This window comes from Pipistrellus kuhlii, unplaced genomic scaffold (assembly GCF_014108245.1).
Source record: "Pipistrellus kuhlii isolate mPipKuh1 unplaced genomic scaffold, mPipKuh1.p scaffold_m20_p_89, whole genome shotgun sequence".
NCBI classification, from domain to species: Eukaryota; Metazoa; Chordata; class Mammalia; order Chiroptera; family Vespertilionidae; genus Pipistrellus; species Pipistrellus kuhlii.
In genome coordinates, this window is record NW_023425594.1 from 612,099 (window position 1) to 636,131 (window position 24,033).

A 24,033-nucleotide genomic window follows, 5' to 3' on the forward strand; every position below is an offset into this window, starting at 1 on the left:
TAAAATACATTTAAAATAAAAATAAAAATTTGGCTCTCACAAGAAATTTCAATCTTTGTCCTGTTGATAGTAGGCTCCGCTGACTAAGGAGTTTGCCGACCACGGACTGGGTTAGGGAAATGGGGGTGTTCCCCAGCATGGACTTGTAGTTCTGGTCAGGAGCAAGGAAAGAAGATACAACTTCTCGTTCCTACGTACAAAGCTGGACTTTCCTCTTGCCGATGACACGATAATTACCCGTGCACCACGAGACCTGAGAGGCAAGGAGGACTAGGTTATGGGTTTATTTTGTGTTACAGACTTCGGCTTCCTCCCCTGAGGGTTCGCAGGTCCATAGGCTGGCGTCCCAGAGTTCCGCGTGGAGCTTCCTTTACTGCGTCGGCTCGCTCTCCGATTCTCCTCCGTCAAGGCGCTGTCTTCGTTTGGATCGAATGGCTAAAATAGAGACACAGTGTCATTAAGGTACAAATACTGGAAGGAACAGAGAGGGAGGGAAAGGGCCGATGGGAAAAGGATGGGAAAATGAATGGTGGGGTTTTGAGGACATGAGGCGTGTGACTTGATAAGGAGGGTGAAATTAAAAAAATAATAATAATAATTACTTTTTAAAATTTCTTTGATTAAGGTATCACGTATTTGTCCTCAACCCCCATTCCAATCCCCTACTCCCCCACTCATGCCCCCACCCCCTATTGTCCTTGACCACTGGTTAGGCTCATATGTGTGCACACAAGTCCTTTGGCTGATCTTTCTCTTTTATCCCCACCCTCCCTCTCAGGTCCAACTGTCTGACCCATGGCTCCTTATCTCTGGGTCTGTTCTTGTTCATCAGTCTATGTTGTTCACCATTTCCCCCAGATGAGTGAGATCATGTCCTACTGGAAAAATACTTATAAGAATTGAAAATGAGACAAGCAATCATGGTTATGCTGAGAGGCATATGAATCAGTCTGTAGAGAGTTCCTTTCTGGGCCACCAGTTCTTTTGAGAACCAATTTCAATGTCAAACAGTTCTTTATGTGTACATGACAGCAATGATATTACAGTTCTGGATGGGAGGTGAAAATTTTAAATTTTAAATGATTGTCCCATATTTTCTGTAGTCAAGCATTATTTTTTTCCCCCCCATTGGGGAAAAAAATAATTTTTTTTATTTATTTAGTGGGGTAACATTGATCAGCACAACGACACACGGAGTGGCCAGATGATGATGCTCTCTGAACACAATCATCTGGCCACTCAGTGTATATCCTATAGAATAACAGGCTAATATGCAAATGGTCCCCTCCACCAGGAGTTCGACCAGCAGGCAGGCCGGCCAACCGCCCATGTCCCCTCCCTCTGGCCAGGCTGGCCGGACCCCACCCATGCACGAATTCATGCACCGGGCCTCTAACATATATATGTTGTTCAGAGATCATCATAATCTGGCAACACAGGCTGCAGGTTTCAGGTATTCAATTCTGTATCACATCATCCGTACTATACTGTATTTTGGGCTGATCACCCAACGACACGTCTCCTCCCATCACCATAGATCTCCCTATTCCCTCGTCCACTTCCCCCCAAACCCTTTCCCCATCAGTAACCAACATAACTGTGGTCTGTGTCTAGAAGTTTGTACTCAGTCTTTTTTATTTTATTTTATTTTATTTTATATTTTATTAATTTTTTACGGAGAGGAAGAGAGAGGGATAGAGAGTTAGAAACTTCGATGAGAGAGAAACATCGACCAGCTGCCTCTTGCACAGCCCCTACTGGGGATGTGCCCGCAACCAAGGTACATGCCCCCGACTGGAATCGAACCTGGGACCCTTCAGCCCACAGGCCGACGCTCTATCCACTGAGCTACACCGGTTTCGGCAATAAAATATATTTAAAAAAGAAAAAGAAAAGAGAAAAGAGAACCAAGCTGTCACGGCCAGCTCAGCTCTCCTGTGCATTTTTTTTTTTTTTTAAATTTTTATTTTATTGATTTTGTAGAGAGAGAAAAGGAGAGAGAGAGTTAGACACATCGATGAGAGAGAGTCATCAATCAGCTGCCTCTTGCACACCCCCTACTGGGGATGTGCCCACAACCAAGGCACACGCCCCTGACTGGAATTGAACCTGGGACCCTTCAGTCCCCAAGCCCACGCTCTATCCACTGAGCCACACCGGTTTCGGCAATAAAATATATTTTAAAAATAAAAGAAAAAGAAAAGAGAACCAAGCTGTCACGGCCAGCTCAGCTCTCCTGTGCCTTTTTATCTGCCCAGAGGACCTGGGGGGAGGAGGGGGAAGAGGTTCCTACCTGAATTGATGAAGGAGGCCAGCTCCTTCTGGCTCCCGAAGAGCAGGTGGCCAGCCCCGCCCAGGCGCCCGGCCCCCACGGCCTCCTCCTCGTCCTCGGACAGCGGCATCTTGATGTCGTCATACAGCGCCGCCAGCTGCTCCCGCTCCTCGTCCCGGCCCAGGCTGCTGGAGGGCGACACGGGAGAGCTCAGGAACACGGGGTCCACAACATGCCCCCCCGTCTTTTTGGGGGGGATGCTAATAAACTTGGGCTAGTTGTGTTGCCCACCCCCCAAATGTCCTTATTGATTTTCATGTTACATATTGTTTTAATTGATGTCACAGAGGAAGGGAGAGGGGGAGAGAGAGAGAGAGAAACAAGCAGTGATGAGAGAGAATTATGGATCGGCTGCCGCCTGCATGTCCCACACGGGGGATGGAGCATGTTCCCTGGTCAGGAATTGAACTGTGACCTCCTGGTTCATAGGTCAAAACTCAACCACTGAGCCATGTGGGCTGCACTGCTGCTGCTGCTTATTATTATTGTTATTGATATTTTATTTATTTTTACAGAGTGGAAGGGAGAGAGAGAGGGATAGAAAGTTAGAAACATCGATGAGAGAGAAACATCGATCAGCTGCCTCTTGCACACCCCGTATTGGGGATGTGCCCGTAACCAAGGTACATGCCCTTGACCGGAATCGAACCTGGAACCCTTCAGTCCCCAAGCCGACACTCTATCCACTGAGCCAAACCGATTTCAGCTCTTATTATTATTATTATTATTTTTTAAATATATTTTATTGATTTTGTACAGAGAGGAAGGAAGAGAGATAGAGAGTTAGAAACATCGATGAGAGAGAGTCATCGATCAGCTGCCTCTTGCACACCCCCTACTGGGGATATGCCCGCAACCAAGGTACATGCCCTTGACCGGAATCGAACCCGGGACCTTTCAGTCCTCAAGCCGACGCTCTATCCATTGAACCAAACCGGTTTCGGCATATTATTTTTAATATATATATTTCTTTCTTTTTTTTAAATATTTTTACTGATTTTTTACAGAGAGGAAGGGAGAGGGATAGAGTTAGAAATATCTGATGAGAGAGAGAGACATCGATCAGCTGCCTCCTGCGCACACCCTACTGGGGATGTGTCCGCAACCAAGGTACATGCCCTTGACCGGAATCGAACCTGGGACCCTTCAGTCTGCAGGCTGATGCTCTAGGACTGAGCCACACCAGTCGGCTGAAAACACTAGTCTTGAAACATATAAAGGTTATAACTTTGTGATGATAAGAATCGCCATCATCACCACCACCACCACCAAACAGTAACCCAGGTGACGTGTGTCTGACTTCAGGCCGTGCTACTGGCGAAGGACTTACTAGATCACGTAGGAAACAGCGACCCCGCAGACCAAGGCCAGGCTCAAGGCCGTACACGCGATGGTGACCACGAACACGAAGGCGCGTCTCCCTGGACTCGACGCTGAAAGGGAGAGAAATGACGTTCTCGTGCAATTCCTCTGTCGCTGGGCCTGTCAGTTACGCACAGAGTGGCCAGATGATGATGATGACCTCTGAACGCCTAATAATCTGGCCACTCAGTGTGTATCCTATAGAATAAAAGACTAATAGGCAAATGGTCCCCTCGACCAGGAGTTCGACCAGCAGGCAGGCCGTCCAGCTGCCCACGTCCCCTCCCCCCTGGCCAGGCTGGCTGGACCACACCCATGCACAAATTCATGCACCAGGTCTCTAATGTGTATACACACACACACACACACACACACATTGAGAGGCCAGATTATTATGCATTCAGAGATCATCAATCTGGCCACTCAGTGTATATTAGTCAGTTATACTATTGTTACAAAGGGGAATGGGAGATATGATTGGGAATACCATTAAAAAATAGCATTTTAGCCCGGCCAGCTTGGCTCAGTGGTTGAGTGTCGACCTATGATTCAGGAGGCCACAGTTCTATTCCCAATCAGGGCACAGGCTTGGGTTGTGGCTCAATCCCCAGTGTGGGGTGTGCAGGAGGCAGCCGATCCATGATTCTCTCATTATTGATGTTTCTTTATCCTTCTCCCTTCTCTGAAATCAATAGAAATATACACTGAGTTTCCAGATTATGATGCTCTCTGAACACATAATAACCTGGTCACTCAATGTATATCCTGTAGAATAAAAGGCTAATATATGGCCGAAACCGGTTTGGCTCAGTGAATAGTGTCTGCCTGCATACTGAGAGGTCCCAGGTTTGATTCCGGTCAAGGGCATGTACCTTGGTAGCGGGCATATCCCCGGTAGGGGTTGTGCAGGAGGCAGCTGATAGATGCTTCTCTCTCAATGATGTTTCTAGCTCTCTATCCTTCTCTCTCCCTTCATCTCTGTAAAAAATCAATAAAATATATTTTAAAAAAGGCTAACATGCAAATTGTATTTTTTTAAAATATGTTTTATTGACTTTTTTACAGAGAGGAAGAGAGAGGGATAGAGAGTTAGAAACATCGATGAGAGAGAAGCATCGACCAGCTGCCTCCTGCACACCTCCTACCGGGGATGTACCCGCAACCCAGGTACGTGCCCTTGACCGGAATCGAACCCGGGACCTTTCAGTCCGCAGGCTGACGCTCTATCCACTGAGCCACACAGGTTTCGGCAGCAAATTGTATTTTTATTACAATTTAAAAAAAAACTATTTGTAAAATAAAATAAATAAAAATAAAAAATAAAGTAATATAATAAATAAATAAAATAAATGAGGCGAGACTGCACGACCTGTACGGACAGTTGAGTTCCCACGTCCTTGTGGGCTGCCCTCCCACCTGCCTCCCTTGCTCGGTAGGGAAGTGGGTCCCTGGGCCAGGCCGGCCAGGCTGTGATTCCAGGGCAGAGGCCCCTGCCATCCACGTCGCCCACACCCAAAGGGAGGGGCCTGGCTTGACCTCTGGAGGCTGCCCTGAGGGGCCCAGGGGGCTCGCGCTGTGCGGAAGGACATCGCAGGGCAGCCTGGGGCCACGCCACCCACCTGCCTCCGGGGCGGAGGGGCCGGCGGCCAGCGAATGCGCGGAGGCGTCCTTCTCGGGCTCCGTGGGGTCATGCCTCCTACTGCCTGGAAACAGAAAACAATAAACGCCCTGACCGGTGTGGCTCACTGGATAGAGTGTCGGCCTGGGGACCGAAGGGTCCCAGGTTCGATTCCGCTCAAGGGCATGTGCCTTGGTCTCGGGAACATCCCAGTAGGGGGTCTCTCTCCCTCTTTTTTTTTTTTTTTAATATATATTTTATTGATTTTACACAGAGAGGAATTGAGAGTGATAAGAGTGTTAGAAACGTCGATGAGAGAGAAACATCGACCAGTTGCCTCTTGCACACCCCATACCAGGGATGTGCCCGCAACCAACGTACATGCCCTTGACCGGAATCGAACCCGGGACCTTTCAGTCCGCAGACCAACGCTCTACCGCTGAGCCAAACCGGTTTAGGCTCTCTCTCCCTCTTCCTCTCTGAAGTCAATAAAAATATATACATACATACTAGAGGCCCGGTGCACACATTCTTGCACAGGTGGGGGTCCCTCGGCCTGGCCGGCAATGGGGACTGATCAGGGGAAGCTGGGCGGCTGAGGGGGGCTGGCCCGCCATGGAAGGTTGGCTGTGGGATCGCAGACTACCCCAGGGCAGCTCCTGCATTGAACATCTGCCCCCTGGTGATCAGTGCACATCAAAGCAACCGGTTGATGGGTTGTTCGGTCACTTAGGCTTTTAAATATATTTAGTTTTTTTTTAAATAATATATTTTTGTTGATTTTTTACGGAGAGGAAGAGTGATAGTTAGAAACATTGATGAGAAACATCAACCAGCTGCCTCTTGCACATCTCCTCCTGGGGGCGTCCCCACAACCAAGGCACATGCCCTTGATCAGAATCAAACCTGGGGCCCTTCAGTCCACAGGCCAATGCTCTATCCACTGAGTCAAACCAGCTTAGGGCTATATGTATAGGTATTTTTTTGAAAGGCCTGTCGTTTTTCCAACCAGGTCTGAACTCACCTGGATAAGGCAAGCATTCACACAACGGCCATCCCAACAGAAACAAAACCAGGAAGGAGAAGGAACTCAGGGGCACGTCCATCACGCCAGTGCCGCTGGCCTGTTACCCTGTGGGCGAAGGGAGCGGTTCCGCTGGAGCCCAGCATCTGCCCTGAAGCACGGCCTCCTGCCCAGCACCTGGGTTCTTTTTGCCTTGGAGCCACCAGTGTGAGGTCAGCCCAGGCTGCCATGTGGAATCCCCCCACGGAACCATGCCAGCCAATGGGAGGCTGAGAGGAGAGGGATTGTGGGGCAGGAATGACGACGGGACTGATCACGGAGGCAGCAGAGTGAGGTCCTGTCCCAGCCTCCTGGGGTTCCTCTTCCATCTGCTTTTGGTCCCAGGCCTGCCCGGCCCCTCCTCTGTCTCCCCAACCTTCCCCAGGTTCTCCCTCCTGGGCCCACCCCACACCCCAGACCCCATACCCCGCCCTTGGCTACCTCCTTAGCCGTGTGTCCACAACACAGACCTGGGCCCATCTGAAACCAATAGAAGTATATTTTAATATGTTGGGTTTTTTTGTTTTGTTTTTTACAGAGAGAAAGGGAGAGAAATAGAGTTAGAAACATCGCTCAGCTGCCTCCTGCACACCCCCCATCGGGGATGTGCCCGCAACTAAGGTATATGCCCTTGACAGAAATCTAACCTGGGACCCTCCAGTCTACAGGCCAACGCTCTCGCCAGAGTCAAACTGGTTAAAGCAGACATATATTTTAAAAATAAAACACAGTAGCTCTGGCCAGTGTGGCTCAGTGGATAGATTTTCGGCCTTCGGACTGAAGGGTCCCAGGTTTGATTCCAGTCAAGGGCACATGCCTGGGTTGTGGGCTCGGTCCAACGTGCAGGAGTCAGCTGATCAATGACTCTGTCTCATTGATGTTCCTCTCTCTCTCCCTCTCCCTTCTCTGAAATCAGTAAAAATATATTATATATAAAAATAAAAAAAAGACTGTGAGGAAATAAATTCCAGTTGTTTAAGCCATCCAGTCTATAACATTAAAAAAAAAAAAAAAAAAAGGCCCTGGCTGGTGTTGCTCAGTGGATAGAGCATCAGCCTGTGGACTGAAGGGTCCTGGGTTCGATTCTGGTTGAGGGTACATGCCTGGATTGTGGGGTTGGTCCTCATTGGGGGACATGCAGGAGGCAGCCAATCAATGATTCTCTCTCATCATTGATGTTCCTATCTCTTTCCCTCTTCCTTCCTCTCTGAAATCAATATATTTGAAAATAATAATAAAATAAAATAGAATAAAATAAAATAAAACACCCTCAAGCAATGGAAACAACTGGTGGTTTCGTTGCCAGCTTCGAGCTGTGGATAGCAGTCAACAGTGACACCACCCCGCCCCCACCCCGGTCTGACTGTGGTGTCTTGCCACACCTGTGCCTGCCCGTCCTGGCAAACCCACCCAGTTGCCCGAACTCCCTCCTGCAGCCCTTGCTGGGTGGGCAGGAGGCTGCGAGCCCTGAGAGGTGGGGAGTCAGGGGGCACCACCTGTGGGAGCTCCTGAGCGGATTCGGGCAGGGACCATCTTCCGGCCCCAGGCCAGTTCCTCACGCTGGGGGTCAGCACCCAGATGGACCGTCTGCCCGGTGTTTCCAACCAACACCCCGGGGCCTCTCCAGGAAGGCCTGCTGGCCCCTTAGGACAGCCCCTAGGCAGACACAGGACAACGTGCCACCTGGAGAGAAGGCACCAAGGCGCCCTATTCGGCTCGCCTTCCCCGCTCTGTGTGGTGAGCTGCCTCCCCGGGTGAATCCAGCCGTAGGGCAATCCCTCCGTCTGGAGAACATGCGGAGACATAACCGGAATTCCAGGGAGACCATGCGGAGCGCTGCGCCCTCTGCGCGGAGGGACACGCTGGTCTCTGACTTGTCTGCGCCTCCAGCAGGTCCTCCGGCGGCTGCTCTGCCTCAGCCTCGGGGCTGCGGGTGGTGAGAGGCTGGGGGCCCCGGGTTCCAGGAAATGCAGGGAGTTTGAACGTCCGACCCAGAGGTCACACTCCGAAGGGGGCTCCGCCCTCGTGTTACCAGGAACCCTCCAGGACAGAGAGCCAGGTCACTTCAGTTCTCATCACTTTGGAATTGCTGGATTTTTATTAGCAAATATCTACCATAGAAACACTGAACAATAACAAAACCACCAGCGGGGGTGGTCGCTGGAGAGTCGGCATAACTGTGGTTAAAAACATGGACTCTGAACCAAACAATCCCAGGGCCACTCTGGACTAGCTGGGTCCTCAGGTCGGTTTCTCAACATCTCTGCCTCAGTTTCTCCATTTGTAAAACTGAGATAATAATAGCACCCACCTCATAAGGGAATTGAACACCTGAATAACCGAAAAGCATTTAAAACAAAGGTCAGCACATGGTGAGTGCTGCATGTGTTCATAAAACTTTTAAAAATTAAGTGGGTTAATTTATCCAGGGGTCTTTCCAGTCCTTTATCCATACACAATGTTAGATATTATAGTAGACACATATATACAACTCTGTCCTTGGTATTCCTTCAGGGTATGTACTCTGACGCAGTGTCTATAAATTATACCTTACAGTGATTGCCTAACACAAACTCCAAACATCCAGCATTGAGTAAACCATGAACATGGACACACTGTGATGCTAAATGTCACTTTTATGTCCCAACAACACCAGCCTCATACTTCTAGAAAATAACTTTTCTACCATTAGTAATCTCATTTCCTAATTTTTCTAAGGTTAATCTTAACTAACAGTAAATATCCAATTCAACACTTTTTTTTTCCTTAAATTCAAACTCAATATTCCATATTCTATTCCTGGAAGGGCACCCAGACCCTCCCCCTAATAGCAAAATCTGTATTTCCATAATTATGCACAGAACATTATTATAAAGCTTCCCATCCAATACTCCAGCTTGATGCAAAACAGCGTATTTCCAGCTGAAACACTTCCTAGTACCAGGCTTTTCTCCATCAGTGCACTCTGATCCACAAATCCTTGAGATCACTTACTAAAAGGGTCTCATTCCTTACATTCACATTCCTCCAGCAAGATCCTGGTGGACTGTGGCTTGCTTTCTTCACTGTAATTATCTGACTTTAAATCAGGGCTACCTAACTGCTACGCTTTCCTCTATCATTTTCATTCCTACGTTTCTTCTAGATGTTTCTATTGAGTAGTAAGAGGGAGAGCCTCCCTGAACTCTCACTAAAAAACAACCCCTCCTGATTATATTTATAGGGCGTTTTTCAAAGTACCAGATGTACAAGGAAAGGAAACCTCTCATCGGTTCAGTTCACACTTTCTCTGCACTGTGGCTCCTCTGGTGCTGCAGCAGGGCCGAGTGGCCACTGTAGGACTTCCCACAGTCGGTGCAGATAAAGCGCTTCTCCCCGCTGTGCATTCTCTGGTGGATGATGAGGGAGGAGTTCTTGCAGAAAGCCTTCTCACAGTGGTTACATTTGTAGGGTTTTTCTCCAGTATGGTTTCTCAGATGCACGATGAGGGAAGAACTCTCGTTGAATGCCTTCCCACATTCGTTACACCTATATGGTTTCTCTCCGGTGTGAGTTCGCCGGTGCGCAATCAGGTGAGAGCTGCAGTTAAAGGACCTTTCGCACTGATTACACTTATAGGGCTTCTCCCCCGTGTGAATTCTCCGATGGGCAACAAGGTGACAGCTCTGGCTGAAGGACTTCCCACATTTATTGCACTCATAGGGCTTTTCCCCAGTGTGCGTCCTTTGATGTCTAACAAGGTGAGCCATTTGGCTACAGGATTTTCCACACTTATTACATTCGTAGGGCTTAATTCCAGAATGAATTATTTCGTGTTTAGTGAGGGCTGAGCGTTCTCTGAAGGCTTTGCCGCACTCCTGACAGTTATAGGGCTTCTCTCCCGTGTGAGTTCGCTGGTGGGCGATAAGGTGGGAACTCCAGCTGAAGGACTTTCCACATTCAGTACACTTATATGGTTTTGCTCCGGAATGAGTTCTTTCATGTTTACTGAGAGCGGAGTAATCCCGAAAAGCTTTTTCACATTCGTCACATTTGAAGGGCTTCTCTCCAGTATGCATCCTCATATGGGCAATCAGATGGGAGCTCCAGCTGAAAGACTTCCCACACTCGGTGCATTCAAAAGGTTTTTCTCCGGTATGAGTCCTCTGATGGCCAATCAGATGGGAGTTCCAGTTGAAAGACTTCCCACACTCATTACACACATAAGGCTTCTCCCCCGTGTGAATCCTCGTGTGCACAATGAGGTGGGAGTTCCAGCTGAAGGCTTTCCCGCATTTATTACATTCATAGGGTTTTATTCCAGTGTGAGTCCGTTCATGTTTAGTCAGGGCTGAACGGTTCCTAAAAGCTTTTCCACATTTATCGCATCCGTAGGGCTTCTCTCCACCGGTGTGAGTTTTCTTGTGCTGGATAAGGTAAGAGCTCCAGATGAAAGAGGTCCCGCATCCACTGTACTCATAGGGTTTCTCTGCAGTGTAAGTGCTTGTATGCTGAGTGAGGAATGAGTCGTACCCAAAGACCTTCTCCCATTCGTTGTATTTATACGCTTTCTCTACAGCGCCGATATTTTGGCGCTCCATAAAGGACGAGAAGTAAAAGATATTCTCATATTCTTTGTAACCATACTGGTTTTCTCCAATAAGAGGTCTTGGATAGTCAATACACAATGGGCTCTGGTTAAAGATTTGATGGCATTCCTTATACTCATAGAGCTTTCCTCCCGTGTGCATTCCCTTATGATCACCAAAATGCAGGATGTGATTGGAAGATTTAACAGCATCAGAACGTTTGAGAAGAGCATCTGCAGCCTGCATCCTTGCAGGATGAACAGGTTGCATGCACTGGTAGAAGGCTGTGTCATAATCGTTACTTTCACAGGTAATCTTATCTGCATACATGATGGCTGACTTGTACCTCCAACTTTCACCATGTGTATCAGGCTTATAGAAATGTTCCAGTTGACAAACTTTCTGAGAGGGAATGAAGTTTGAGCTCTGGCCACACTCTGCTCCGAGTTCACAGAGTTCAGAGCCGCTGTGAGACAGCACTTGCTTCTGCATGAAGATCATCTGCCTCCTAGCTGTACTCTGGTTCACACGGTATATCTGCAATTGGTCGTCACATCCCAAAATTTCTAACCTGGAGAACCAAGGATCATCCCACACGTATCGTTCCAACTTCATGCGATGGGACTGTTCTTCCTCAAAAATGCGACGCCTTGGGACCAACGCTCTACTTTCAGGATTTCTCACCATTTCTGAAGTAAACAGAAAAAAAGAGTCATGAGGAAGAATGTTTAAGAGCAGAGTGTAAAAGGTGGGTTTTTCGTCCATATTATTGAGAGGGCAAGCGTGAACTAGTTTTCAAATAGACTCACAACTCAAGAGGAGCATCATAACAGGAAAAGGGAAAATAGTAGTTAACAGAAGCAGTTGACCACAATATAAAGTGTGCTAAGTACTAATAAAATACATTCAGCATTTTTCCATGAAAAGAAGGAAAGACTAGATGAGGGTGTGCAGGAAAGAGACAACTACCCCCATGAGTTGCTCAAACTGCACGTTCCCAAGAAGGCCTACTTAGGGACTGGGATTCGGCCAACTCCTAGAAAGCGAGGTCTCAGAATGCTCAAACTTCTGAGAGTTTTACATGCTTGAGGCTTTGAAGCATGGGTACCAATTTCTCTACATGGTTTGTGCAAACAATATTGTTTATGGTGAGCACCTTCTTTCCTTCCAGAGTCTGGAGTTTCCATGGTTGCTCCAGCCAGTCATGTGTGTGCCTGGCTGGAGCAAGAAATACCCTGGGTCCCCAGGCAAGCTTCCCCTAGTGTATGGCACTTCACATAGGTCATAATTTGTTGCTGAAAAAATTAAGTGTGTGATTTGTAATTCCACTGAGAAAGGACTATCAAAAGTGTGTACTTGAACCCTAGCTGGTTTGGCTCAGTGGAAAGAGTGTCGGTTGTGGGTTCGATCCCCAGGAGGGGTTGTACAGGAGGCAGCTGATCCAGGATTCTCTCATCATGGATGTTTCTCTCTCTTCCTCTCCCTTCTTCTCTGAAGTCAACTAAAAAAAACGCCCACATATTAAAAAATACAGGTTACCTGTGCATGTGCCTGTGTGTGACGCCTCTTGGTGTGTGTGTGCATGTGTGTGTCTGGGGTGAGATTAACGTGCGGGAGAAGGAGTGTCAATCAGCTTACGTATTCACACAGCTGTGAGTGTGTTCACCAGGTGACCATGTTACCTCCCTTAAAGACCTATTTCCTCATTTGGCTTTTTAAAGCCACGGCTGAGGCTGAGGCTACAGGTGTGGCAGTGAGCAAACTAAGGACGAAGAGCAGGTGAGAGAATGAAGAGGCGGCTGGAGCGACAGGCACAGCCAGGGAGGTGAGAGGCTGCGGGGCGGCAGGGGGGAAGGGGCGTGCAGCCTGTGAGGAGGCGCGTCTGCTCGGACTCGTCAGCAGCCGGGGCCCCGCGCCCGCGGGTCTGAGGACTGACTCCCCGGACGGACAAGGACCCTCCCGCGCGCCTGCTCTCACCTGGACTCATGCTCGGCGCTCGGGGCTGCTCCGCCGGCCAGGGCTCCGCGCTCTCCTCCAGCAGCGAGATGACCGCAGGCTTGGAGACCTGGGCCCCTGCAGGGGAGAGACAGGGACCGTCCATCGCCTGGGGAGCCCCACCCCTTCCGCCCGACTCCCCCCTTCCTGCTGGAGAAGCACAGGGAATTCACCCGGAACCTCGGCTCCAGATCACCTCAGCCCGCCTCTATGTTTTCAATGTTCTTATTGGTTTTTAAGGGAGAGTGACAGAGAGAGAAACATCCATTGGCTGCCTCCTGCACACCTCCCACTGGGGACCGAGCCCAAATGGGGGATCAAACCGTGACCTCGTGACCTCCTGGTTCATGGGTCGGCGCTTGGCCCCCGAGCCAGGCCTGAGGCTGTGCGCCCGGAGCCCGGAGCCCGGAGCAGCCTGTCTGGGGATGAAGGCTCCTCACGGGGCAGCCCGGCCTCACCCACGGAGAGCAGGTGCCCGAAGGTCTCCAGCATCACCTCCCGGTACAGCGTCCTCTGCGCAGGGCCCAGCCGCCCCCACTCCTCCGGGGAGAAGTCCACGGCCACGTCCCGGAAGCTCAGCGGTTCCTGAAAGAGCACAGCCCCTCAGCCCGGGCCCCTCGGCCTGGACCCCTGAGCCTGGGCCCCTCGGCCTGCGCCCCCTCAGCCTGCGTCCCATCAGTCTGGGCCCCTCGGCCTGGGCCCCCTCGGCCCGGGCCCCTCGGCCTGGACCCCTCAGCCTGCGTCCCATCAGTCTGGGCCCCCTCGGCCTGCGCCCCTCAGCCTGCGCCCCCTCAGCCTGCGCCCCCTCAGCCTGTGCCCCTCAGCCTGTGCCCCCTCAGCCTGTGCCCCCTTAGCCCGGGCCCCTCAGCCTGGACCCCTCAGCCCGCGCCCCTTGGCCTGGATCCCTCGGCCTGGACCCCTCAGCCTGGACCCCTCAGCCTGGACCCCTCAGCCCAGGCCCCTCGGCCTGGATCCCTCGGCCTGCGATCCCTCTGAGCCCCTCATCCTGCGCCCCCTCGGCCTGCGCCCCCTCGGCCTGCGCCCCCTCAGCCTGGGCCCCTCAGCCCGGGCCCCTCAGCCAGGACCCCTCAGCCCGGGCCCCTCAGCCAGGACCCCTCAGCCCGGACCCCTCAGCCCGGGCCCCTCGGCCTGCACCCCCTCAGCCTGCACCCCTCTGCCTGGGCCCCTCAGGGCTTTCTGAGGACAGAGGGGCGGACAGCCGGAGGAGCCAGATGTGGAGAAGCACCTGCATTTCTTTTTTCTTTCTTTTTTTTAAAAAAATATATATTTTATTGATTTTCCACAGAGAGGAAGGGAGAGGGATAGAAAGCTAGAAACGTTGACGAGAGAGAAACATCGACCAGCTGACTCCTGCACAACCCCCACTGGGGATGTGCCCACAACCAATGTAATGCCCTTGGCCGGAATCGAACCCGGGACCCCCCAGTCCACAGACAGATGCTCTATCCACTGAGCCAAATCTGTTTCGGCGAGCACCTGCATTTTCAATGACCTCATGGAGGCACAGCCTTCATGGAGGGCAGGTCACCCAGGACTCAGGGGATCGCTCCCTGGGCCAACCGACCACAGCACACGGCCCCTCTCCTGAGACCCGGCCCGTCCTCGGGACAGACAGCCCGGACCGATGCCCGGGCAGCGCCTTCTCCGGAGACACAGGCACTCGGGAGGCGGACAGGGTGGAGGCGGCCCTGGGAGCCGGGAGGTGGGAGCCGGGAGGTGGGAGCCGGGAGCCGGGAGGTGGGAGCTGGGCCTGGGAGCCGGGAGCCGGGAGCCCCGGGAGGTGGGAGCTGGTTGGGGTCGACATGCACACCCGTCCTGCAGCACAGACCCTCTTTCCTGCAGACGGGGGCGGGGGGGCCAGGGGGCAGGAGTCAGCCACGGGAACAGTCCTGACAAACCCCGAGGACGTTGGAAACGCAGACCTGGGAAGCACACTGGGGCAGGAACAGGAGGCGCCACTGGATCCGGGGGACCTTTACAGTGAAAGGGTCCGTCCGGTCCTTAGAGGAGCCGCCAGCGGGAGCCTGAGGGGGGCAGCCGGGCACCGAGCCCACGGACACCCCCGGCCCCCCCATCTGCCCCTGAGGGGGGGCAGCCGGGCACCCTGAGCCCACGGACACCCCCGTCCCCCCCATCTGCCCCTGAGGGGGGGCAGCCAGGCACCCTGAGCCCACAGACACCCCCGTCCCCCCCATCTGCCCCTGAGGGGGGGCAGCCAGGCACCCTGAGCCCATGGACACCCGCTCTCCCCAGGAGCACCAAGCGCCGCTAGGAAGCACTCTTGCAAAAACACGAAGCCCAAACCCACTCCAGCTCCGGCCCAGCCACCAGTGCAGGGCGGGCACAGGGATAGGACTCAGCAATCACACCTCCCGGGTCATGCAGGGCAGTCACAGGACCGTGGCACAGGTGCTTCCAGAGCGGCGACTGAGCACGGACGGTACTGGGTGGTGGGAGGACGGGAGGACTGAGCAGGGACGGGGACTGTGGGTGGGAGGACTGAGCAGGGACGGGGACTGTGGGTGGGAGGACGGGAGGACTGAGCAGGGACGGGGACTGTGGGTGGGAGGACTGAGCAGGGACAGGGACTGTGGGTGGGAGGACTGAGCAGGGACAGGGACTGTGGGTGGGAGGACTGAGCAGGGACGGTACTGTGGGTGGGAGGACTGAGCAGGGACGGTACTGTGGGTGGGAGGACGAGAGGACTGAGCAGGGACGGTACTGTGGGTGGGAGGACTGAGCAGGGACAGGGACTGTGGGTGGGAGGTTGCCGTGTGAAGGCCTCTCCCAGGTGATCAGGTGGCTGAGACGTGCTGCCAACGCCCTGATTTACAGGAGGCTGAACCCCCGGACGGCTGGATCCTGGGACGGCTGGGCCCGGGGATGGCTGGACCCCGTAGGGGAGCAGTGCAGGCTGCGCTGAGCTCTCCCTGTAGGGCACATTGTGTCAAACACAAGGCCCGCGGGCCAAATCCGTCCCGCCAGGCCTTGCAATGTGGCCCGCACCGCGCTGTCATCACTGCACTCCGCTGCGTTTCCATCACAATGACAGTTTATGACTGTTCAGTAAACCATTCGGCCCGCGATTTAGGCTGGATTTTAGATTTTGGCCCCTTCTCTGATTGACTTCGACACCCCTACTGTAGGGTGTTAGTGGCCACAAGAGACCAATCCTCCCTTCAGGTCCCCAGTCGTTTAGAGACATTAAGGAAAGGTCTTGCCGAAACCGGTGTGGCTCAGTGGATAGAGCGCTGACCTGTGGACCGAAGGGTCCCGGGTTCAATTCCAGTCGAGGGCATGTGCCTTGGTTGCGGGCACATCCCCAGTGTGTGTGTGTGTGGGGGGGCAGGAGGCAGCTGATCGATGTCTCTCTCATCGATGTTTTTAAGTCTGTATCCCTCTCCCTTCCTGTCTGTGGAAAATTAATAAAATACAAATAAAAACAAAACAAACACAGTGAAAGAAGCATCCCAGCCCAGGGCCGTGGCCGTGGCGTCCACGCTCCGGGAGGAGCACACGGGCCGAGGCAGGGCGGCCGGCCGGAGGCCGGGGGCTGGGGAGGCGGGAGGGAGGGAGCGAGCGGAGCACACAGGTGGGCGAAGGTGCCCACAGCATGCAGGAGGCAGCTGGTCGATGTCTCTCTCTCATCGATGTTTCTAATTCTCTATCCCTCTCCCTTCCTCTGTGTAAAAATCAATAAAATATATTTTTTTAAAAATACAAAAACAGCACCACCGCCAGCCCCCCAGACAGGCCACTCACATCAGCTGCTGAGAACAGCCGGAGGCGGACAGCAGGCGGAGCGTGTGAAACGCCCGCGGAGCCCGAGGGGCCGGCACGGGGACAGGGGAGGCTCCCGCCCGCCGGCCATCAGGGGGCACCCGACGCACCGGCCGCTCCAGGGGACCGTCCTGGCTCTCCCCAGGCCAGGCGGCAGCTCCAGTCACAGGGAGAACGTGCCCACGTTCAGAGCCCTCGATCGGGTGGATGCAAACCTGGCCTCCACCCGCACGCGCTGGGCCGAGTGCTGGCCGACGGCAGGGCTGCAGAAAGGCTGTGTGCAGCCCTGGCCGGTGTGGCTCAGTGGAGAGCGTCGGCCTGCAGACTGAAGGGCCCCGGGTTCGACCCTCTGGTGGGGGCACAGGCCCGGGTTGCAGGCTAGGTGCCCAGTGTGGGGCGTGCAGGAGGCAGCTGGTCCATGCCTCTCTTATTGTTGATGTTTCTCTCCCTTCCTCTCTGAAATCAGTAACAATGTGTTTAAATAAACCTCATCACCCCGCACGTGAGCCTGAAGGCGCACGCCATGCGGAGAGGGGGCTGGGCAGCGAGGCCCGGGATGAGCAAGGTCACCTCGGGAGATGAGGACCATGTTCTGTTCACTTGTTGTCCACTAACTGCGGAATTTGTCCGATTATTCTTAAAGCACACCTGGAACCGGAGGTGGCGTCAAACTGGAAGGGCCATGGTTGGGGGGGGGGGGGGAGGCCCACCCCAGGCAAACGGGCCCGTTAGGGCCTACAGCTCATGAGGCCTCAGGGAAGCAGGCCCAGGTGCACACCGGGAGGCGGAGTGGGGACCAGGCCCCCAGGCTCACCCCCTGGCACCAGGGGACAGAGCAGGCCCGGCCCACGGTGACCCCTCCAGCACCTGCCAGGGGGAAAGCAGACATGCCACGGGGTCTGGCCCACACTCCTGCTCACGTGACCCACATGCGTGCTCACCGGCACCCAGGCTGCAGGAGCCTCCAGCACACCAGCCGCAGGGCTCACCACCGGGCCGCCCCAGGGGACTCGGGCGGCTCCTGTCCTGCCTGAGCTCTGACTGCGTGTCCTGGGCCTCTGGAGCCCCCGGGCTTCACTGTTTATTTCTACCTCAGGGCAAGCTCCTGGGGAGACCCGGAGGGGCATCGGCCATGCAGGTTTTGGGGGGCGGCTGGTGTGTCCTTACTCTCCCTGATGCTCAGTCATGGACTGGAGCACCCGCTGGCGGGAACCTCCCCACCCACAGGCTCCGGCCACACTGTTAGGAGGGAGAGGGAGGGAGAGGGGGGAGGGGGAAGGGGGCGGCCCGGGCTGCTCCCAGGTGAAGGCTGTGGAGGGGCCCAGAGGCCCTGAGGGTGGGGGTGGGGGAGTACTGACTCCATTTCTTTCTGGGCACCAGCCTCCAGTTCTCAGGAGCCACAGGCCGCAGTGCGGTGGGTCCTGCAGGCTCCTCAGGCTTTTGTCCCCTTCACGCCCGGCCTGGCGGCTGCACTCCCGTCACAGCCCCTGACAACGGCCGCGCAGCAGCAGCCAACACCTGGCCCCAGCCCTGAGCAGACACCACGGCTAGTGCACATCTGCTGGCTCATCTTTTGTCTTTTTAGTTTAGAAATGAGTGACCTGTTGCTGTCAGGTCAGCGTGAGCGTGCACACGCTGTGCTGGGAACAGGACCCAGGAGACAGGCAGGACGTGTAAAAGGCCTGAATCACGGAGAGAAAATGCTGACGCTGCTGAACACCGGCCGACGACCAGAGGGCACGCGTGTGTGACTCCCGTGCCCCGTGTCCGGGACGGCCAGTGCCCGGGCGCCCGGGACGGGGTGGGGGGCTGGGATGGGGACGGGGATGGCCTGTGGGGGGTGAAAAGGCTCCACAATTGGCTCTAGTGATGGTTCTCAGCCCTGTGAACCTCTGCAGCCTGCACTGTCAGGGTTGGACTTTGTGTATGGGAATGAAGCTGTTATAACAAACTTTTTCCTTTTCTTTTAAATATATTTTTATTGATTTCAGAGAGGAAGGGAGAGAGAAACCCCACTGATGAGAGGGAATCATGGATGGGCTGCCCCCTGCACGCCCCCCACTGGGGATGGAGCTCATAACCTGGGCCTGTGCCCTGACTGACGGGGAATCGAACCCTGGCCTCCTGGTTCGTAGGTGGATGCTCAACCAGAGCCACCTGCCCGGTGTAAACTTTTTCTAAGTGGCTGCGGCTGGGGAGGGGCTGGGCACATCGCCCCCTCCGCTCAGGAGCCTGAGGCCCTCAGCACAGTCCATTCTCGCCCTCCTCCCTCAGGTCCTGGTCCAGGGCCCGGCCGACTGACCTGCAATGCCGGCTGCTTCCCACGGCCCCTCCCCCACACCTGCCAGACCCCCTCCCCGGCCCTCCTGCTCCCAGCTCTGCGGAGCCTCCCAGTCACTAGGATGGAGCCGGCCTGGCCTGCAGCACTGGTGCTGGGGCAGCTGTTCCTCTGCCCCCACCATGGGTGCCACCCGAGCCCGACCCTGCACACCAGCCAAGCTCTCGATGGTCCTCTGGCTCAGCAAGTCCCCTCTCCCAGGCCCCCCTCCCCTCTCTGCACCCCGACCCTCAAGGCACCAACAGGCCGGGCTCCTCAGGGCTGCCCACAGGAGCGCCTCAGCTTCTGTTCCCAACTCCAGCAGGTGACCAGGCCTCAGAGCAAGGAAAGCACTCTGGGAGCCTCAGGACGGCTCCACTGGTCTGTCTTCCCTCCCACCCTCCCTCCCCCTGCAAGCAAAGCCCAGGAGACACCAGCCTGAACCCAGAGGAATACGGGGGTGGGGAGACAGGAGAAGGGGGCCTGCCAACCAAGGGGCTGCCTCTCACCCACCAAACCCCCAGCAGTGAGCTCAGGGGGCAGCGGGTTCAGAGGGAGCAGGTTCAGGGGGAGCAGGCTGGGGTGGGGGGCGGGTTCAGGGGGAGCGGGCTGGGGTGGGGGGCGGGTTCGGGGGGAGCGGGCTGGGGTGGGGGGCGGGTTCAGGGGGAGCGGGCTGGGGTGGGGGGCGGGTTCAGGGGGAGCGGGCTGGGGTGGGGGACGAGGCTCAGGGGGAGCGGGCTGGGGTGGGGGGCGGGTTCAGGGGGAGCGGGCTGGGGTGGGGGACGAGGCTCAGGGGGAGCGGGCTGGGGTGGGGACGAGGCTCAGGGGGAGCGGGCTGGGGTGGGGGGCGGGTTCAGGGGGAGCGGGCTGGGGTGGGGGGGCGGGTTCAGGGGGAGCGGGCTGGGGTGGGGGCGGGTTCAGGGGGAGCGGGCTGGGGTGGGGGCGGGTTCAGGGGGAGCGGGCTGGGGTGGGGGGCGGGTTCAGGGGGAGCGGGCTGGGGTGGGGGCGGGTCAGGGGAGCGGGCTGGGGGCGGTTCAGGGTGAGCGGGGCGGGGGTTCAGGGGGAGCGGGCTGGGGTGGGGGGCGGGTTCAGGGGGAGCGGGCTGGGGTGGGGGCGGGCTCAGGGGGTGGAGGCTGAACCGTCCTGAGTGCAGCAGGGACAGGTGTGGACTGGCTCCTGCTCTGCCCGAGGAGCGGTCGCACACGGAACCAGCACACGGAACCAGCACACGGCGGGAGGGACGGTACGGGGTGGGGGACCGTGACCTTCGGGGGAGGGAGCCCATCTCACCTGCTCCGGGGCCGGCGGCCGGCTCCCCGCCCCGGGGGCCTCCTCCTCGCGCCGGGCCGGGTCCCGAGGACATGGAGCTGGAGGGAAGCACAGGCATCGAGGCTCTCCCTGCGGGTGTGCCCGGCGCCCGCCCGCCCCGATCCACCCCGCCCCAGCCCCGCCCTGTGGGGTGCTCAGCGGCCGGCTGGCCCTGTCCTCCCGCTGCAGGGGGAGCCCCCATCACCGTCCGCCCTGCTGAGCCCCCTGCTCTGAGCAGCAGCGTCTGCTCAGCCCCGGAGGCACCCCGCCCCCCCCCCCACATCCCAGCCCCCCCTCACCGCCCCCCCCACCCTCGCCCCCGCGCTGGCCCCGCCCGCCCGCCCACCTGGCTCCTCGGGGTGCCTGCCGGCCGAGGACACGGCGTGGCAGGCCCGGGGGTGAGCAGCGGCCGTCGCCCAGGGCCGGGCGGCGAGGACACCTGCACGGAGACCAGCAGAAAGGAGGGTGCGTGACCGATCCTGGGACACGCGAGCAGAGCGCCCCCTGGCGGGCACAGCCCGGCCCGAGCCCGGAGCCTGAGGACACGGCCCCCAGCAGCACAGCGCGGCCTGCCTGACCTCACGCCCCACGTCACCGAGTTAAACACACGAGAAGCAGAGCCGCTCCCTCCACGTGCGGGGTGTGACGGGGCTGAGGTGCAGCCGGCGCGCAGTGCAGGCAGCGATGTTCACACAGGCGGGAAGGGACGCCGAGGACACCCACCAGGACCAGGAGGCCCCGGGCCAGGGAGACAGCTCAGGAGGCGGCTCGCCAACCCGGAGCGCCGCGCGGAGCTCCCCTCCGTGACCCGTCCCCCGTCCCAAACGCCCTCGCCCGCCGAGGCTCAGGAGGAGGAACCAGGAGGCAGAGTCCAGTTCCGGTTCCGTCAGGGCACAGGCCTGGGTTGGGGGCTCCATCCACAGTGGGGGGCGTGCGGGAGGCAGCAGGTCCGTGATTCTCTCCCATCGTTGACATTTCTCTCTCTCTCTCTTCCTCTCTGAAATCGATAAAAAAAAAAATTATATTTTTAAAAAACAAAAAGTCATTTGTGTTTAAAATAAATAAAAATCTCCCTCAGTTCTAATTCTGCACCAGGACAGACCCCCCCGAGCCCCAGGAGCCCCAAACCCCGCCCCCGAGGAGCGGGCCGGGACTCACCCCAGGAGGCCCGGGGGCTGGTGGCCGCCATCCCGGGGTGGACAGACCAGGCGTGGGCCGGAGTCGGTGCAGCCGGAGGCGAGGGCAGCGCCACCTGTGACACAGAGAGACAGGCGGTCAGAGAGCTCAGCGAGGGAGGCCCCGGGGGCTGTGGACAGGGCATCAGCCTGCAGACCGAGGGGTCCCGGGTTCGATTCCTGTCAGGGCTCGATTCCCGTGTGGGGCAAGCAGGAGGCAGCCCATCAATGACCAACCAGTGATTCTCTCTCATCACTGATGTTCCTGTCTGTCTCTCTCCCTCCCCCTTCCTCTCTGCAATCAATAAATATATAAGAGAGAGTCCCAGGAGCAGGAAGAAAACAGAGTTTACATCCAAACACACAGGCCTGCCCGGCCGGTAGCTCAGTGGTTGGAGCGCCAAGGCTGTGGGTCTGATTCCTCCTCGGGGCACATACAGGAATCAGCCAATGAACTCGCAAGTGGAGAAACAAATCGACGTTTCTCTCTCCCTTTATTCTCTCTCTAAAGTCAAGAAATAAGACATTTTAACAATCACATTCATCTTTAAAGAAACGCGAGGATCTCTGGAGAGAAAAGGGGATTTGAACAAGCTGAGAGGGAGGAACTGCCAGAGGCAGCCAGCCCCGTTCGACGAGAACTACCGAGAGATCCTGAGGAACCTCACCCCTGAGGCTCCCGGGCTCAGGGCAGGCTGGGCCTGGGGGCTGCCTCTCGGGTACAGGGGTGATGAGAGTGTTCTGCAAAGCGGATCAGGATTGAGCACCGACCTGTGAGCCAGGAGGGCAAGGTTTGATTCCCAGTCAGGACATATGCCTGAGCTGCGGGTTCGATACCCATGTGGGGTGAGCAGGAGGCAGCTGATCGGTGATTCTCATCACTGATGGTATTTTTCTTAATCTTTATTGGTTCTTTTAAAAATATATTTTATTGCTGAGGCCGGGTTGGCTCAGTGGTGGAACGTCGGTCTGCGGACTGAAAGGTCCCAGGTTCGATTCCAGTCAAGGGCATGTACATTGGTTGCGGGCACAACCCCCGTGGGGGGTGTGCAAGAGGCAACTGGTTGATGTTTCTATCTCTCTCCCTTCCTCTCTGTAAAAAATCAATAAAATACATTTAAATATATATATATTATTGATTTTTTACAGAGAGGAAGGGAGAGAATAAAGAGTTAAAAACATCCATCTGCTGCCTCCTGCACACCCCCCACTGAGGATGTGCCCGGAACCAAGGTACATGCCCTTGTACCTTATGTTCATAAATTATATAACACACACACACACATATATACACACACATATATATATACACACATATACACACCAAGTAACCAACCTCCTGGGGCCCCTCCCCTCGGCCGGCTTGGCCCGCTGGGGGCGGCGGCCGGACCCACCCCTGCCCCAGGCCTCCAGAGCATGTGTAACACACGTGCCCTCAGACATATAAACAGACACAAAGAACAGTGACAACTGCACAGCCTTCTGAATGCACCAACAAGCCCCCAAACTATAATATCGATACATCAAAACCGCTGCTTTTCTGCAAATTAAAAAAAAAAAAACCCGCTGCAGCCCCAGCGCCCCGCACACCCAGCTCTGATCCTGGCTTTTCATCCTCACCCGCCGCCACGTTTCCATGGACTGTGGACCCATCGCCGCCTCCCAGGCACCCGCCGCGGCTCGGACCCGCCTCCCGGGGCGCAGGGGCCTCTCCACCCGCCCGCCCCCCGCCCCCGGGGCTCAGGGTCCGAGAAGAAAAGCCCCGGAGCCGCCCCGCCCGGCAGCCCCGCCCCCCAGCCTCCGCCCCCCGGGGCAGACAGGGCGCCTCCCGCCCGGATCCCCACGAGCGCCCCGCACCAGGTCCGCCGCCGCCGCCGGCAGCGACAACCGGGGGCGCGGCTTCTGTCCCGCCGCTCGCCCCGCGCGGCCGGGGACAAAGGCGGGCGCGGGCCGGGGCCGGGGCGTCCAGCGGCGAGCGCGGCCACCGACCGGGGCGCAGGGTCCGCGGGCCCCGGGGCCGGGAAAGGCGGGGCGGGACCCCGTCTGGCGGCCCCCGGACCCCGAAGGAGGCGCCGCCTCTCCCACCGGCGCTCCCAACCCCCGGGGCCTGCCCCGGAGACCACCTCACCTCGGCCGCGGACAATGGCGACCGCTCCCCCGGAGTCGACCCGGGCGCGCCGCGCGGGCTGCTGGGAGTTGTAGTTCTGGGCGGCGCAATTCCGGTTGTGGGGCGCCCGCGCGGGGCTGCTGGAAGTTGTAGTTCCAGGGGGCATACTTCCGGTTTGGGCAATGGCGCCGGGTGGGCTGGTGTCAGGCGCATGTCAGCCTGGAGTGCAGCTTACCCCTCGGGCTGCTCCCATCGGATGCCATCCGGGCCAGCGCGCCCTCCCTCACCCCTAGCCGGGGGGCGGCGTGCGTGTGTCTGTCTTGCCAGTGAACCCCTCAGTTTGCCCGTCGATGAAGCAGGAGCGTAAGGGTAGCCACAATGAGCAAC

At 56.4% G+C, this 24,033-nt stretch overlaps 2 protein-coding genes across 4 annotated transcripts; both read right to left on the minus strand.

Annotated features, from left to right (window-relative positions):
* Positions 1-337: 337 nt before the first annotated feature.
* Positions 338-7,172, minus strand: CUNH19orf18 (chromosome unknown C19orf18 homolog). Its single transcript, XM_036426023.2, has 5 exons — positions 6,337-7,172; positions 5,314-5,397; positions 3,663-3,765; positions 2,294-2,460; positions 338-435 (listed from the first exon to the last, which is right to left on the minus strand). The coding sequence occupies exons 1-5, from the start codon at positions 6,416-6,418 to the stop codon at positions 371-373; spliced, it is 501 nt and encodes a 166-aa protein (XP_036281916.1). The 5' UTR covers positions 6,419-7,172; the 3' UTR covers positions 338-370.
* A 1,272-nt stretch (positions 7,173-8,444) lies between these two features.
* On the minus strand, positions 8,445-23,874 carry ZNF606 (zinc finger protein 606). Of its 3 annotated transcripts, none has more exons than XM_045577374.1 (7): positions 23,668-23,874; positions 21,523-21,616; positions 20,711-20,803; positions 20,347-20,423; positions 13,397-13,523; positions 12,921-13,016; positions 8,445-11,632 (listed from the first exon to the last, which is right to left on the minus strand). In XM_045577374.1, the coding sequence occupies exons 1-7, from the start codon at positions 23,857-23,859 to the stop codon at positions 9,654-9,656; spliced, it is 2,658 nt and encodes an 885-aa protein (XP_045433330.1). In that variant the 5' UTR covers positions 23,860-23,874; the 3' UTR covers positions 8,445-9,653. The 3 variants fall into 3 exon arrangements, with proteins under 3 accessions (XP_045433330.1, XP_045433331.1, XP_036281940.2); XM_045577375.1 differs by lacking the exon at positions 23,668-23,874 and adding an exon at positions 23,397-23,659; XM_036426047.2 differs by lacking the exon at positions 20,711-20,803.
* Positions 23,875-24,033: the final 159 nt, after the last annotated feature.